We start from the raw sequence: 17,432 nt of genomic DNA, 5'->3' as shown, positions 1-17,432 counted from the left end.
TTTTTTTAAGTGTCGTTGATGTTGTTGCAAAATATAAAGTCCACAAGTTCTGGAGTAAACAAGTAGACCATAAAGTTATGGGTCATGATAAGTGAAGTGTGCGCAATCGCAGAAAAGCTCTGGTGGCATTCTCCTTAACTCTCTATAGTATAAATATTACAATTGGGTTACCTTATGTAATTGAACAATTTTGGAGCTGCTGTGCTATTTAACTTCATGATAAACAACTACAAACCATCGCCCATGTTTGGAGTTTGAGTGCAGCAGAAAATGAAGGCTGCCGCCGGCGGCGCTACAGCTGCTCCATCACAGTCATCATCAGACAATAGCGCAGGGAGGAGGAGGAGGAGGGGGCGGAGGCAGCACCGGGATCCCTCGCCGGCTACAGCCCAGGAAGGGGCAACCAAGCGAGCTCCGAGATACCCAGCTAGGCCCGGATCTCCTCTTCCCGCTGGAAGTAGCAGAAACACCGGGGCGAGGGAGAGTTTGAGGTCCGCTGACGGAAGGGAGAGGGAGCCAGAGAGGCGCGGCGGAGCAGCTGTTCACCCGGATGGTGCTGAAGCTGATGTAGTCAGAGAAAACAGGGCGGATGCTGTCGGGGAAGCTCCGACAGATTCATCAGCATCGGCCCTTCGCTCTGTTTTACCCCTGCCCTGCATAAAAGGCGATTTCTCCCGGCGTTTGTTGCCCAGCACAGGATCGTTTTCCTTCCCTGCGGTGGTGAGAGAGGGGACACTCGGTGAGAAAGGCGGAAGGAGCCGGGAGATAAGCGGCGCGTCTGCGGGCTGCGGCCTCGCCTCGTTGGGTCTGTGGAGAGGAGGATGCTTGCAGGCTGAACTCACCCAGTTCCATCTGCAGAAGAGACTAAGAAGAAGCGGGGCAAATATGCAAACCAAGACCGAGAACATGGGGCCAGAGGAGGCCGCAGAGGGAGAGCCGGGGCCGGCTGCAGAGGAGACAGAGGCGGGGTCCGTGACACAGCAGGACCAGGCCTTGGAGGACGAGGTGGAGAGGCTGCTTGACGAAAATGATGATCTTAAGGTTGGTAACATGCTATTTTTATGCAGACTGATGTTTCGTCATCATCTAGGGATGATTTTAGACAAACAATACAATGTATCACCTCCCCAGAATCCATTGCAACACTGTCGACGTTTGTTTTTTTCATATTAGGGTGACAGATAAACCATGTTTAGGCCTATTTGGAGTCTGTGGCCCTGTTAACCCTGGGGCCAACCACTCTGTACTAAATATTGCGTTTGCAGTGCAGATGAGTAAACATCAATTAATTTGTCTGTTCAACATCCTATGTCTTCACAGAACATAAAGCTAAGACCTAAGTTGGAAAAACACAGACTACTATAATGAGTAATTGGTTATTGATCACATCTGTATCGATCAGATAGGATCAATGATATGTTGTGTCAAAATGAGCGACAAAGGGAGTGAAAGGCCACAATTTGCATGCCATAGAAAACCCAAATGAAGCAAAAATCCTGTCTAGTCTTTTTGCACAAAGTAAATTCAAACTATATTTTGATGAAGGCCAAACAAATCCAATACAAACTCAGTGAAGTCAAAAGTCAACAGAAAACAGCAGAGTTTAGTCTTCATTTAAAATAATCGAATAACTGACACGTTATCTTTATAATGCACCTGCCAGTGTGAAATTGAGGAAATGAGGGCCGAGATGGACGAGATGCGAGACACATTCTACGAGGAGGACACGTGTCAGCTGCAGGAGATGAGACGTGAGCTGGAGAGGGCCAACAAAAACTGCCGGATCCTGCAGTACCGTCTGAGGAAGGCGGAAAGGAAGAAGCTGCGCTACGCACAGACGGGAGAGATCGATGAGGAGCTGCTCAGGAGTCTGGAGCAGGACCTGAAGGTGCGAGAGGGGAGGGGAAGGTGCTAGACCCCCTGTGTGTCTGTCTGGGAGCAGGATATGTTTGCAAGCTGTTAATGTAGTCACAAGCACAGGTGAAAACACCCCAATGTGGGTCAACTTAAATGTAAACATAATCAAAAGTGAAGATCAAACATGAATATCACTGGAAATGAGTGTGAATATTTATATTATTGTCCTCACATTCATTTAACCATAAAGGTAGCGAAGGATGTGTCTGTGAGGCTGCACCATGAGCTGGAAAAGGTGGAGGAGAAACGCACAAAGACCGAGGATGAGAATGAGAAACTGAGACAGAAACTCATAGAGGTGGAAGTGACCAAACAAGCCCTGCAGAATGAACTGGACAAAACCAAAGAGGCAAGTAAACCCTGGTAGACACTAAACCACATCACGTGACATTAATGAGCACAAAATAACTCAATTTTGTGCTCTGCTTAAGCTATCATCACAAATGCTGTGGACCTTTTGGAATAGTGCACTTTAGGATGTTTTATATTACAAGTAGAGTGTCAGAGTGTAAATGGGATAAATACACACAAAGAAAACAAAACCAAATATTTCTGTATTCTGTCTCAACATTCTCAGAAGAGAAGAGGAAGCAAGGACATCCAGAAGACTGACAGGAAATCAGCACAAACTCCTACCGAGGTGAGGTTTTCACAATAATCCATATTCTTGCCTCATGTTTCCCTAAGGAGCATCTGCTATCCTCTTTGCATAATCTTTTTTCCTTTGGCCCCCTTGTTGCATATTTGTGAGAGGGTGACATTAAGGCTTTAATCACATCCTCACATTATGTTCTCACTGTTTTGCTTTTCAAGCTCTGTGGCCACAACAGGCCAAAGCAAATGCTCCCATCATTTGAAATTAATGTATATTCAAATGAAAGCTGAGAGTTTGCAGAGATCCAGAAATGACTTTAGACTCTAAAATGTCCAACAGCTTCCAGGTCCAATGCAGACTCTGCTACAAAACCATTAATTGGTTGTCCTTTTGTCTTTATGTCTTATTGCGGGTGAACTTCAAAATTAGTTTGTATCTCTTTCTACTTAAACACACTTTAGTATTTACAGTCTGTGCTATCTCCATCTCCAGGAGGTCAATGAGGACCTTAAGTGCCAGCTAGCTTTTATCAAAGAAGAAGCAGTGCTTATGAGGAAGAAAACCGCCAAGATTGACAAAGAGAAGGACCGTCTAGAGCAAGAGCTGCAGAAGTACCGCTCGTTCTATGGCGAACTGGACAGCACCCATCATAAAGGAGAGGCTGGGGGTCCGCCCACCACCCGTGAGTCAGAGCTCAAGTTACGGCTACGCCTGGTGGAGGAGGAGGCCAACATTCTGGGGAGGAAAATAGTGGAGTTGGAGGTAAGAGCAGACAATGCTACATGGGTCTATAAAAGGGAGTGGTGAATGGGAATCCTGTGAGATGTTATCCATCTACCCCACAGGTTGAAAACCGTGGGCTGAGGGCCGAGCTCGACGACATCCGTGGGGAAGGAGAGGGCGCAGGAAGCTCTGAGGGCGGAGCGATGGGTGGGTCTGGCTCAGGGCGAGGCCTTGGAGATGACCTGACGGAGCTCCGACAGCAGCTGCAGCTGGTGGAAGACGAGGCAGAGCTGCTGAGGAGGAACCTGGCCGATGTTGAAGATCAAAACAAGAGAGTGACCACTGAGCTGAACAAGTTACGGTTCAAAGCCGGAACCCATGAGGGAGGCGGCAGGCACGGGGGAGGCCTCGATGGAGCAAAGGCGGAAGCCCTGCAGGAGGAGTTAAAGGCAGCAAGGCTACAGATTAATGACCTAAGTGGCAAGGTATTGCAAGTTGATGGATAATATTGACAAATATTAAGTTAATATTTATTTTTTCTGAAATTCTTTACTTTAGTCGTAAAATAAAAAGTAGGATATGTTGTTAAGCCTTATTTCTAATCTCATTGTATCTTATTTTGTATCTTATCTTATTTTACTTTTATAATTTTCTAATCATAAATCTAGTCGCCAGATGCTAAATGTTATCACCAGCAGGTTCACTGCTGATGTATTTAATGTCGTAGAACAAAACGTGATCTGTCTCTTCAATTTGTGTCAAACACAGACTATTTTCCAAAATCCTATGGAGAAAATGCATTGCTTTTTGTCGAAGGAACCGGAAGTGGTAAAAATGCTAACTTACTTCCGGGTTTTAGGATGCGTCACTGCGGTTCTCTATTGCGTTTATTATTTATAATTGTTATGATGGATTATCAGTAATCATTTTAAAGTTACACAGAGACATTGGATTAACCGTTGTTATGCCCTTGACATAAAATGATCGCATTTGACAGTTATGTGCTAAAGTAGCCGTTTTGCTAAGTGTTGATTTAGACTCTTGGTGTTGGACTTCTGTTCCAGGTCAAATGGTTAATATCGTCTGTTAGCTGAGTTTTTCCCGTTAAGTGGGTATGCATCATTAATAGGTTGTTAAATGTTAAGAAGCCTTGAGACGCTGTTTCTAGCAAGATGTTGCGTCTGCCCCTATGGTCTGCCCCCGGGAGTCTCACAGTAATAAGAGCGCTGTTAGGAGAGATGACGAGTAGCATTCACAGTGGCCAATCAGAGTGGTACTCAAACCGGATACTTCACATGGGATGAGGGTTCCCAACCAACCACAATTGTTTAAACTAAGGAAGTAGCATAATTCATATACCGATAGCAGCACCATTTGTCCAGCGGCTTAACGGTATACCAATACCGTCCAATCAGGTACCGGTACTGACTTAGTACCGGTTCTCGATACCCATCCCTACGGACAATGTTAAAATGGTGCTTTATATATTGTATTTTATACTTATTACGTTTTGATATTTTAGTAAATTACCATGACTATGCTGGCATCTTCGCTGTAGCCTAATAGGCACATCCGTGTTTTGATTACAAAATCTCATTCTCATCACCTCTCTGTTGTTTTTTTCAGGTGATGCAGTTGCAGTACGAGAACCGTGTGCTCCTATCTAACATGCAACGCTATGACTTGGCATCCCACCTCTCCCTGCGGCCCAGCCCGCGGGACAGCGACGCAGAGAGCGATGCGGGCGGAGCCACAAGTGGTCGCCGTGAGAGCGATGAGGACTCCTCCTCACGCCTCGTCCCACCCCACCGCAAACGCGAGGGCCCTGTAGGTGGGGAGAGTGACCCAGACGAGGTCAGAAACACTAACGGAAGCAGCCGTTGCCTGACGCCCACAAGGGGCCTCTACACCCCCACCGGGCCTGAGGGCGCCGCCTCCTCCCCCTTGGCCCGCTTCCTGCCTGTTGGCCGGTGCAGCCTGCTCGAAAGGCAACACATGACTGACATCCGCATGGAGGCTGAGAGGCTTGTTCGGACCATTGACCGGCTCATCGCTGATACGGCCACGATCATCTCAGAGGCGAGGGTATTTGTGACAAACGGTGACCTGATGTTCAGGAGAGGAGGGGAGGAGGGCGGAGAGGAAGATGGCAGCCGGATCAGGGAACACGAGCTTCTGTATCGTATTAACGCCCAGATGAAAGCCTTCCGGAAAGAACTGCAGACGTTTATAGACAGACTCGAAGTGCCTCGACCCGAGGGCAGGGACACAGAGGAACCACTATCGGTGAGACAAATATTTTAAAATGTTCATACGGTGCATATAAAATATCTCAAAGAGTTTAATGCTGATTCTGTTTCTTCCCTTCTACACTTAATCCGACCTCCTGGTTTGTCCTCCGCCCAGATGTTCCAGCCTATAATTTTGCTCATCCTCATACTTGTGTTATTCTCGTCCCTCTCTTACGCCACCATCTTTAAACTAGTCTTTCTTTTTACTCTTTTCTTTGTTCTGTGATGTACGCCTCCCTTAATTCACATCATTCCTTGTTTGTTTTTGCTCTGTTGTTTTCCATTCCTCCCCGCATTCTTTGTTGCCAAGGTAACCAAAAGCACAGAAAAAGCTCAGCACTTGCCAAGGCTGCAACCACATTCAAGAAAGTGCGGCTAGATTCAACACCGCAGTCTATATTATTCATTACACATCATCACTGTCCACGTCTATCCCTAAAGAAGGTGAGTTACAATGTGTCACTGAACAACCCAGTCCCACAGCATTTCGTGTTATAGTCACGACATTTAATCTATTGATTCGTGTTCACCAACACGATTTTCCACTTTTTTTCGTGTCACACAGAACGATTTTAAAAGCAATGTATTTCTATTGGTAGTGTGTTTCGTGCCTGCAACACGTATTTTTGTCCGGTCGGGACTTGGAGGACCGGAAGCTGTGGGGTTCATAAAAACATGTTCTTACTCAATATCAAGCCATGATTATTGTTTATAAATTGTATAATGTCAGACTTTTTTTGCCGTCCGCGAGGAAAATAAATGGGGCTCAGATCCTCAGAATGCTGAAATCTGTATTTTTTAAATCTTTTTTTCCTTCTAATTTGTTATTCTTTTCTAAATAACACACTGTTATTTACTCAACAATAACACACAATTATCCTTGTTTTTATTTATTTTTTTGATTCTATAATCTCTGGCTTTTTTGGCGTCCGTCAGCAACTGAATTTAAAAATAAAATAACCGGAAACAGATACACATACCCACCGAACTGATTACCCAAGATCCTCAGCTATGGTTTAAGCTTGGTGATTGGATTGTTTAGCCGCAATGCACGTTGGGATATGGTGTTTATGCGATATAAAATTCCGATTTTTTCTTTTTTTTTAAAGAAAATAATATTTTAATCCGAGTGTGCTTGCTTTTCTCTTTGGAATTCATCACATAACGCCATTGTAATACTCGGTTCGGCTGCATTAAATATCACACATCTGCCGTAGTTCTTTATTTATAGAGCCCTGATGAGAAGACCTTTGGACAAACTGGAAGAAATGCCGCCGAAACTGAATACATGACGTGGATCATAAATATATCAGCAATTAAACAACATCTTCAATTTCTCTTCACACTCCTTGCAGTATCAAAATTAATTCGGCTGACTTTTATATTTGATCCAATTGTTGGATATATTTATATTTACACCATAACGGTGCACAGCTGATAGAAAAGGACTTGTAGTTTTTAAAGATATTACTGATTTTCTTTGAATATAAGAATGTAAATACTGAGTTGAGAGAATAGTCAGGGGATTTGTGTGATGGGAGACACATCTATGGAATCACAATTTCAATAGCTTACCATTAAATGACGGATATGCCTTTCTGTCTGTGATGTTTTACAAATCAGATATTAATGTGTAGAAGTAAAAAATGTGAAATAATATAGCAATATCCTGTAAAATTATGTGAAAACATGAATAAAACTACACATCTTCAGATGTTATACATACTTAAGTGCCCTACACTAATAATCAAAAGTTATTATGGCTGTGTGTACCTTGTGTGTGTCGCATTCATCTAGATCCTCTGTCTCGAGCCAGTTAACTGGCGGGCGTTCTAGAGTACCCTGGAACCGAGGGAAACTCTGAAAGAATACGCCCATTGGCTACAAATCAATATATGATTGGTTGATCAAACTGTCAGTCCAAACGTACGCTCTCATTCAGTGCAATGGCCAGGGCATTCTATCAAGGATGTAGAATACCTTTCTTGAAGTATATTCTACCCAGAGACCCAGAACAAGATCTGATTGGTTGCGTTCTTTTCTAACACAAAACCACTGAAATGCGTAGTGCATGGTCCGAGAAGGACAAACAAATCAATTCTCATTTATTCATTTTATATACATTTTATTACATTTTATTTATGTAATTAAATCGATTTTTTGTTTGTTTTATCTGAGTGTTCCAGGGTATTCTCTGAATACCTTGAAGGCACTGACGGTTCAACACTGATGTTAACTATGTTGAAGCACTTATTTTAACTGATATTATACATATCAATTATACTCTTATGTAGATAGTATAAGAAATGTGCAGAATATGACACTTTAATGGTGGAGGTATACACATATTGATAGATGTCTTCTAATGCACTGTTGAGGAACCTGCGACCCAAGTTTTTCATTCATTGCATAACTACACCGTAGTTGTGTATATGATATGTCAATAAACCTTTGAAAATATTGAAAGGGATGTGCAAAATAGCCATTATATACAGTCTTTAATGAACTATTAGTAGAGAATAACAAGTAATGAATATACTTTATAGGGATCTGCAGATAAATGTTTAGTCTTCTCAAGCACCAACTAATATCTCGCCTGATTGTACTCAGGTGTAACTAAAGTCTGATTTAAGGGTTGTTTACATTTCACATCATTAATCAGAATCTGTAAGTAACTAAAATAAATGTAGTGGAGTAAAAATACCAGGATAACCTCTGAATTGTAGTGGAGTAGAATTACAAAGTAACAATGAGCTGTCATGTGGGTATATATTAATGCTGCCCATTATGGACACAAGCAATTTTCACCCATTTATTAATTATATGTAAATTTGATAACACCAATGTGTTTAATACTGGCAACTTCTAATTGTGGGAAAAACGAAAACGTTCCCAGTAGAGAAGTCCCATAGAACATTTTGCGAAACACAAAGGACAGCATGTGTAGTTATTCGTCCCGTTGGAGTCCAGTTTTGGATAGTCTGCCGTGGTTTTGTTCCGTTTCAAAGTACTATTTGACGCTCGGCATAACCTTGGCACACTGCCACTCCAACATCCAATCCCAGAGCTTGAAGATTAATCACGGGGACTGTAGTCCCAAACGATAGCTGAGGATTATGGGTAGTGTGTAGTGTCTTCGGAAATCCTAAAATCTGAAATGTTTTTCAGATTTCATATCGCATTAACACCATATCCCAACGTGCATTGCGGCTAAAACATTCAATTACCGAGCTTAAACCATAGCTGAGGATCTGGGTAATCAGTTCAGTGGGTGTGTATTGCAATGATGCTCGAAATGTTCCATTTCGGCCTACGTCTGTTTACGGTTATTTTATTTTGAAGTTCAGTTCCTGACAGACACCAAAAAAGCCAGAGATTATAGAACTAAACAAATAAATAAAAACAAGGATAATTGTGTGTTATTGTTGAGTAAATAACAGTGTGTTATTTAAAAAAGAATAACAAATTAGAAGGAAAAAAAGATTTAAAAAATACAGATTTCAGTATTCTGAGGCTCTGAGCTCCATTTCTTTTCCTCGCGGACAACAAAAAAAGTCAGACATTATACTATTTAAAATAAAAACAATAATCGTGGCTTGATAGTGAGTAAGAAAATGTTTTTTATGAACCACACAGCTTCCGGTCTTCCAAGTCCCGACCGGACAGAAAGACGTGGTGCAGGCACGAAACATACTACCAATAGAAATACATTGCTTTTAAAATCGTTCTGTGTGACAAGAAAAAAAGGGGAAAATCGTTGAATCAATAGATTAAATGTTGTGACTATAACACGAAATGCCGTGAGACTGGGTTGCACTGAAAGACTAACCATATTGCTGATCCTATTTCAGTTTTATAAAAAAGTACAATTTCAACATCATTGTGTCTTGATCTGATGTTTGTAGTGCAGCAGAGTAAACAACAACATATATTTAGATAATAAGCTTAAAAACTGATCAAATGGAATCTAATATTTGTATTTTGTACGTTTGCATGATAGCAATCCTATGTGTTTAGAAATTGTCATGTCAGTATTAAGATGCATGTCTGTTGGACCTGACATTTAAAGTAGCCTTTAAAAATTGAGTTATTCACCCTATGAATATTAAGTGATGGATTAATTTAAATGATGACTGATTCTACTCTTATGTCTGCATACTAAACATGAGGGGAGAGCCAGCAGCTGATTAGCTTAGCCTTGCAAAAACACTTGAAACAGGGGAAATCAGCTAGACTAGTCTGGATTACAATTTTACATTTCCACGTATTAAAAATCATGTTAATGATTAAGCTTTAAGGTGCTGCTATGTGCATTATTTTATTTTGGAGAGGGCCAGGCTAGCTGTTGCAGCAGTCTTTATGCTAAGCTAGCTAGCCAACTGCTGATGTCTCTGGTTTCTTTTTCAACATCAACAGAGCAGTAACACACTTTATCCCCATAAAAATTACAACTTTTTCTCAAAATATTACAACTTATTATTATTATTATATACTTATTCACAAAGTCTTAGAGAACTCAGATATGTGCGATATATTTTGAATCTGCAGAATGTTTTTAACAAGCAATAAGTCTGCTGTAACACATAAGAGCTATACAATTCTAGGTGGTTTATAAATTAATTTAAATAAATATCATCATTGACAGTCTCGCATAGCCAGACCTATCTCGCGCTTTGTCTGGCTCCATAATACCATTTTACTACAGAGAAAATACATCATGGCTTGTTTGTATTTCTTTAAGCTAATCACAAGCACCTACGAAAAGCATGCAGGGACAGTCACAGATAGATAACACAGGTAGTGGAAGTGCTGCCTGAGAGACGCAGCCATTTGCAGCCTTAAAGCCACTATTAAGTTTCAATGAGTCAGACTATTATCTAAAGTGAACAGGTGACACATGCACATTTAAAGAGGTTACTTCTCAAAATAAACAAACAAAAAAAGAAGGAACTCAGTTGGGGGAATAAGGAAAATACTGATGGGGTTGTGTTACAAAAACTTCTTAACTAAAGATGCGATTGACAACAATAAAAACATTCAGCCACTAGATGGCACACTACCCCTCCCCCCTTTTATCGAGTCACAAGAAAGTGATGCCAGTTTGATGCACAACCTGCATTTTTCATTGATAGTTTTTATGTACGGCCAAACAAATTTAAAACCCTGTTTTTCTTCACCAACTAGCAAATACTATGACTCTTGATCACTGACGACATAAAGGTACCACGTGATACCAACATTGTTATACTATTGTCTCGCAAGCCCGGTTAGCGAAAGGCAGGGGCGGCAAAAATCTTTTCAGAAATCTTTCTCAGAAATATAAATCATTGAACATTACAAAAATTACAACTTTAGAACAATGAGCACTTAACTTCAAGAGAGACGAGTTAGAGGTGTTGGTGAAACTCGAGATAAAACAAAGAAGGCGCACTTGTGGCTGTTGACATTTAGTTTGTCTTGTAAAATCCATAAAAGAGCAGCCTTATAGATTACATCATTATCTAACACTACCTGGTGGAGAGGTTAGGACAGTTTAAAAGTTTTCCTAAAGTTCAGAGTGTTGTTTAAAATTTTGTTTGGATGCTTATGTAATATCCTTTTCTATCTTAAGTTGGGATAGGAACATTAGGAATCGTACATATTAATTGTAGGTCCTAATCCTGATTACCATGGTAACCAGACAGTTAAAATAGGGTTGGCAAGTTGAGAGCAATAATGACATCTCAACCATAAATTGGAGCATAAGAATTCACAAAAAAGCAGGAAAATAAAAACTGGATGAGGACCCCCACCGTCCCCCCCTTGATATTAACCCCACCCAGAATGTTGTGACAAACCTTTGCCTTACATATATATTTGCTTACATCAAGGTTTAAAGGTCGCAAGTCTCTAAGGGAGGAAGAATTAATCAACTTTCCATGCCACTATATGTCTGGTTTAACCTTGTTTCTAAATATATTTGATCTTGTTCCACGTTATGACAGCAGTCACCTCTTCCTTGTTTTTCAGAATGACACTTGATGCACCACCCCCTGTTGTTGCCTCAAGGTAAAGTAAGGATAAAGTTTGTTTTTACCCCCTCTCCTTAACTCCTGGGGGATGTGTCATAGGGAACACAACAGGTGGAGGAATAATGGCAATGATCCCGTGGCTTTAAACTGGAAGGAATTCTGATGATAACGTGAAGTGCCAAATGTTAGATCTTGTCCAAGGGGGACAAGTCAAAGATCCCAGTGGGTCCCCCAATTAGAGGCAAGCATTAGTAATTGATGGTGTGTCAGCAGCAACTGTTTGAGTCAAAAACAAGGTCTCAGCTACAGGTTACTCCAGGACATGTTTACACATTTTGCGCTTTTGAAAAATAGATGCGTAAGAAAAATATTTCATAACATTAAAATGCCGTGGCCTCCTGAAGTTTAGTTCTTAAAAAGGAATGAAATGTTGCCTAACCTGCCAGGAACGCACCTTGCCATTAGCTCTTCGTGACTAACTTCAATAAATATATTATTGACAGTGTGACACATTATTACTAACCTTGTCACACACACTCAATTGGCATCTCTTTGAAAATGATTTGCAGTGGTGCATGGTCACAAGGCAAAATCTGCCCTAGCATCCTAAAGGAGAGTAGCAACAGAGAAGCCCATTGGCCGAGAGATCGCAGCAGCTGAAATAGCTATGTAAACACTTTCCCTCTCTCCGTGAGCCCCAGTAATTATAGCCAGGATGCTGGTGACGACAGTTGTCCCATCGAGACTTCAAATGGGGGAATACATTTGACATTATGATATTTGATACCGGCTCCAATGGCGCGCCCACGTAAACAGTAAGGCGCGGTATAAAGGCTGGGGACCCCAGCTGGAACAGAAATTGTTTACCCTTTAGCTCAGCGATCAGGACTTAACGCCGAGGCGTGACTAGAATCAGGGCCCTTTAAATCCAGTCCAAGGGGTTATACGTAATACAGAGGTGGAAACAAGCGAGGGGGAAGCACCGGAGAGAGGAGACTTCACGTTTAGGCGCAGAGGGGAGTGCATGTGTTGGAGAGTCCGGAGCGAAAAGCGCGCGGGAGGTAGAGCAGACTGAGGATTTATACTGGAGCATTGAACACGCTTATGTTGAGCAAGGTAAGAACAGCTGTTTATAATGAGGCGGAATTGTAGCTTTAATGCAAATTCATCGGATTTATGGGAATCATTTCGAATTAATGGTACATAAACTGAAAGTATACAAATTGAGACTGCATGCATGGCAAAGCCTGATGTTGAGTCTACTGTTACATTTTTATTTTTTTCAATATCTATTCCATATACCATGTTGAATTTTCTCATCGCACGAGTAGCCTACTTGTATCTGTCCCCCTCCCATGCGCACAGGCCACGCCGTAGGTTTAATATGCATAGTTACACGATTATGAGTATCTCTACTGTTGCATAAAAAGTGGGAGGGAAGTGGCTGGTACATTCGGGCACCTTCATTAGGATACTTTAATGATGGCAACAACATCAACAAAGCCAGGGGATGCACAATAATAGTTAGTCCTCGCTTTGGGATCATGATGGCATCAATATATTTTGCCCAGACCACATTGACAGTGTTTAAAAGTGCATCTGAGGGGCAACTTTAGAGATTAAGTTGCATCTTTCTCTCCCGGTTGGGAGACATACACAGTCAGGCTGGAGGTCAAAGTGAACAAAAGCTGTCATGACATACTTACATGACTATGCATTTTTTTAAGAATGCGAAAGAAGAGGTTGGTGATGTCTGACCTTTGTTAGGCCAGAAATTGACCAAAAATACAAGCCCTTTAACTACAGGCAATTAAAAGAAATGGGGCAATTATGTTTCACTTGATTAATTGGAACCTCAATCAGGTGTAATTTGCACTGGTGCAGTATGTTTTATGCTGCCTTGTGTTGAAGACATAGAAAAAACAGCATTGTGAATGGTTGTCGAAATGTTCACTTGTCTAAAGCAAAAATAATTTGCACCAAAAATGTGTATTTCATAAAATATACTAACAGTCTTTTCCCCCCACCATGTGTTTTTCTCTACAGTGTTTCCTGGCCATTGATCCTTGAAAACCTAGGGTAACATCTGACAGTAAAGTGAAACAGGAGAAAGGGGAAATTGGCATTTAAAGGGGCCTCTAGGTATTGACCGGCCTGCGTCATGGCAGCCATTGATCTGGAGCGTGGGCTGGAGCACAGTGGCAGGGGCTGGGGGCAGGAGAGGCCGGAAGTGATGGACAACTTCGATTCAGAGATGCAAGAGTGGGAGGACCAGCTTCAAGACATCCAGCAACAAATCGAAGAGGTAAGATTTTGTTAAAGAAAATTATGTCTCAATTAAGTCTCATTCTTCAACTTGGACAAGTTGCATTTAAGAAAATTGATTATTCCATGCTGCTCTTCGCCCTAAAAAAACACATTGTATCTAAACATGACACATACAGCGGGTCTATGCAGTGTGAATCTAATGTGAATTACAGGACAGTTGGGGTCAGTGATTCTGCATAATACTATACCTAGGAATGTAAATATAGAGAGGTAAAATTCACCAGCTTCACAGTATTTCTGTTTTCTGGCGTTAACTGCAGAATTTAGTTATGCAAATATTTTCATGAAAGATAAAGAAATGCATAAAAGGCATAGTCTTCTTTCGCTTAACAGTGCAACAGTTTTCACCGTGTGCAAACATGCTTATGGTTCTGTGTCCAGGTTATGTATGCTTCCCTAGAGTGTGTGTTGATTGAAGTAATATGTGTGTGTTGCATGCGCACGCACACACAAACACACACGATACTAAACAAGTATTAAAAGTCGTGATGGGAAACAGATGGTTGTGCAAAGTGGAATAACATGTGCCGGTTATAAATATAGATTAGGTTTTCTGATAATTATAAAACTTGCTTGTTGTGTAAACACAGTTCCTGTCATTCAGCCATGTTTTGAATGTAGTTGGGTACAACATGGGGAAGTAGGAAGTTGTTTATGTGTCCTTCTGTTTCAATCTTTGCAGTTGTACAATGGAGTCCAGGCTCGAAGAGGAGCAAACGATATCCCTACTGACAACCAGAAAAATGGCAGCGAGTTGAAGTGCGGCCTGGGGCACCATGGCAATGGTCTCTTTGCGCCCGGACATCACAACAACAATCACCCCGGAGATATAACTGTGCCACATCACTATAGTAACAGCCGTAACTATAGCCCCAGTGGGTACAGCTACCCCAGTAGTCATCAGAATGGCTATGGTTATTGCAACGCCAACTCAGAGATCGGAGACTTGTTGCAGGATTATTTGGAGCAAGGGAAGCAAATAAGCCAGAAGAATAACGGAGCTCGCCATGTGGTAAGTGGAGGCATTTTAAGCATTTCCCTGCCCGAATGCATCATTGTGTTGGCGTCTGCACATACAGTATGATGAAACCAAACACGTGATAAGAGTCAAAGCTGGGGTTCAGTTGGGAACATATGGATTACAGTTAGTTGGTTCCTTCCAGTCTGCTTACAGACAGGTTACCACATTGGCGTTAGTTTCACATACTTTCACCAACTCCTGACAAATTAGACAAGAAGGAAGCCAAGACATTAAACTGTTTCCTGTTACACATTATAATGTTCAAGTATAGTAGATGACAATTAGGAGTTCTTTATCGTGTGAGGATCAAGGGTCAGCCGAGGTTCTGTTTTAGTAAGTTACAGTAAACAGAACATTGCCATTGGGGGATCTTGAAGTATCACTCTTGTTAAAAGCTATACATATAGTAGGTAGAGGTTAATATGATGATGGATACGGTGATTTAAAAATATTTTACAATTTTTTTCAGCGCTTCAGCGACACAATCAAGGTGAGCCCGGTGACAGAGATCAGAAAAAGTTCTGGAAATGAAAGGTAAGTGCCACATTCAAGAACCTTTTGTAGAATTACGTGATGGGTTTGGGAAATACCTGTTAATTCAATTTTTGTCTTCTTTGGTTTGGTACAGGCTTGGTCAAGAGCAGTTTGTGGGCAGTTTTGAGGAAACTGAAAACAGAAGGAACCATGTGTCTCACCTGAAGAGCTCCTCTCGTCGAGAGAGTTCCCCCAACAAAGAAAACACAGGCTCGAAACCTCCTCTTGGACAAAGAGATGCCCCTGCTAGTCAACCACGCTCACAGCTCCCAACCACAAAAGCTGAATCTCCGGCCCTGGACAGGAAGTCCTACAGTCCTGGCGTCATGGGAGACAGGAAGTGCGGCAGCCCTTCTGTCCTCAGGAAGTTTGGAGCCATGCTTCAGGAAAACGAGGGCAAAACACTGACTGAATCAGGGGTGGTGACCAATCAGGGGCCGGCTCCGGAGCCAAAGTGCCCAACCCCCAGCTGTCAGCGCAGAGCTCAGGGAGCCACTGCAGTCGCCAGCAGGGCGCCTATGCGCGTGCCTACCCAGAAATGCCGAGCAGATTCCGACGTGCTGACAGCAGAGATAGAGCCCGGCCAAGAATGGGGGCTCATATCAGACTCTGGTAGACAGAACCACAAGGATCACAGAGGAGCCTACAAAGGGTCCCAGCGGGGTCCTCAGATGTCCCCGAGGAGATCACCGGTGACGGGAAGCCCAAAGCTTAGACCCAGGGCTAACAGTGGGGGAGACAGAGACGGAGGACTGGCTCAAGGGGAGAGAGGAAGGAAGCCTGCACCCCAACATGCAGAGCCCAAAATTGACTACAGGGCCTCAAGTGCTTCCTCTGGAGTTCAGAAGATCCAGAAGGGTGGGTTAGCGGGACACGAGTTGGCAGGTTGTGGCAAAGTGAGGGATGAAGGACTTATTGAACTGCTGGACATGTTGGATATCCAACACGAGTACAGCTCCAGTCCCAAAGCGAGAGAAACAGCTTACAGACAGGATCCACAGCAGGTACGTTTTTTTTAGCTATAGTAAAATTGTTAAAAAGCTACCAGTGATGATGTACAAGCTAACATGTTTGCCATTTCGTCTTTGTTCAGGTAAACCCAGACCAGTCGTCCCCTGACAATCTTAGTAAAAGCTTCTCTCGTCCTGCACGGCCAGCCAACCAACGACCTCCTTCCAGGTGGGCCGGCCGCACCCCTACCGCCATCATCACCACTCCATCAGGCCCAATGTACCGTCCCCCAAGCCCCCTGGCTCGCACATCTAGCCCCATGACCAGAACCCCAAGTCCCGCGCTGAAGCGTCGGCCCCATGTTTCCTATTCTCTTCAGACTGAGACGGTCATTATGTGATACCTGTCCATTTCAGATTAAGCTTGATCCCTTCCTCCTCTCTCTGTGTAAATAGTAAGGACTTTTTCTGTGAAACAAAGTGCTTTGAGGGTTAAAGATACGCTTAATTTCATCTTGATGCCATGTTCAAGAAAAAAAAAACATTCTCCAGGGTTGCTGTGGCTTTTTGCTTCTTCTGTGCTGATACACATTAACAGATTGCTTAGTTGCAGCCCTCCCCTTATCCTCTTTTTGTATTAAATTTCAGGTGTTTTCTGTATAATGAGATTTTGCATGCAGCCCTAGTTTAAGGGTGCATGCTCATGTGTTTAATCCTCATGGCGGCCATGTTGAATCAAATTCAACCTGGACTCCAATAGGAGTAGATGAAGTTGCAACTGTGTTCCCAGCAGCAATCTGCTTACTATCAACATCAGTGTGTTTTACTGTATCATATTGTTAAAGTAATATATTTAAGATGTTCGAATAACAGCTGTGACAAATTGCTATGATATGCCTTTAATGTATTTTTTTCCTTGGTAATAAATATGACAGTGCTTTGACGTAAAGACTCTTGTCTTTGTCTATGGCGGCACTGCATTGTTCCATTAACGATTGCTCATATTTCATAATTTACTGTATGTCAAGCCTATGGTTATCTGATACAGGCAGCCCTCTGCAT

The 17,432-nt window shown here is 42.3% G+C and overlaps 2 protein-coding genes across 3 annotated transcripts; both read left to right on the top strand.

Annotated features, from left to right (window-relative positions):
• Window positions 1-179: 179 nt before the first annotated feature.
• LOC307015086 (microtubule cross-linking factor 3-like) lies at window positions 180-5,964 on the top strand. Its single transcript, XM_079643477.1, has 8 exons — window positions 180-1,041; window positions 1,664-1,888; window positions 2,108-2,266; window positions 2,495-2,557; window positions 3,005-3,274; window positions 3,358-3,720; window positions 4,862-5,521; window positions 5,642-5,964. Exons 1-8 carry the CDS (start codon window positions 271-273, stop codon window positions 5,750-5,752), a joined length of 2,622 nt encoding a protein of 873 aa, XP_079499603.1. The 5' UTR covers window positions 180-270; the 3' UTR covers window positions 5,753-5,964.
• A 5,567-nt stretch (window positions 5,965-11,531) lies between these two features.
• Window positions 11,532-17,313, top strand: LOC307015087 (uncharacterized protein). Of its 2 annotated transcripts, none has more exons than XM_079643479.1 (6): window positions 11,532-11,574; window positions 13,584-13,842; window positions 14,548-14,877; window positions 15,356-15,420; window positions 15,515-16,424; window positions 16,514-17,313. In XM_079643479.1, the coding sequence occupies exons 2-6, from the start codon at window positions 13,699-13,701 to the stop codon at window positions 16,769-16,771; spliced, it is 1,707 nt and encodes a 568-aa protein (XP_079499605.1). In that variant the 5' UTR covers window positions 11,532-11,574; window positions 13,584-13,698; the 3' UTR covers window positions 16,772-17,313. The 2 variants fall into 2 exon arrangements, with proteins under 2 accessions (XP_079499605.1, XP_079499604.1); XM_079643478.1 differs by lacking the exon at window positions 11,532-11,574 and adding an exon at window positions 11,642-12,653.
• The last annotated feature ends 119 nt before the right edge of the window (window positions 17,314-17,432 follow it).

The sequence above is a fragment of the Notothenia rossii genome (genome assembly GCF_949606895.1).
Source record: "Notothenia rossii genome assembly, chromosome: 8".
NCBI classification, from domain to species: domain Eukaryota; kingdom Metazoa; phylum Chordata; class Actinopteri; order Perciformes; family Nototheniidae; genus Notothenia; species Notothenia rossii.
This window is presented reverse-complemented; position numbering and strand designations above follow the sequence as displayed.

Bases quoted from the DNA above. Each gene is read 5' to 3' on its own strand.
- LOC307015086 (XM_079643477.1), top strand. From the start codon at position 271: ATGAAGGCTGCCGCCGGCGGCGCTACAGCTGCTCCATCACAGTCATCA. The intron at 3,275-3,357 runs GTAAGAGCAGAC...TCTACCCCACAG, and splicing joins GGAAAATAGTGGAGTTGGAG to GTTGAAAACCGTGGGCTGAG. The intron at 3,721-4,861 runs GTATTGCAAGTT...TGTTTTTTTCAG, and splicing joins TTAATGACCTAAGTGGCAAG to GTGATGCAGTTGCAGTACGA.
- LOC307015087 (XM_079643479.1), top strand. From the start codon at position 13,699: ATGGCAGCCATTGATCTGGAGCGTGGGCTGGAGCACAGTGGCAGGGGC. The intron at 14,878-15,355 runs GTAAGTGGAGGC...AATTTTTTTCAG, and splicing joins ATAACGGAGCTCGCCATGTG to CGCTTCAGCGACACAATCAA. The intron at 15,421-15,514 runs GTAAGTGCCACA...GGTTTGGTACAG, and splicing joins AAAAGTTCTGGAAATGAAAG to GCTTGGTCAAGAGCAGTTTG.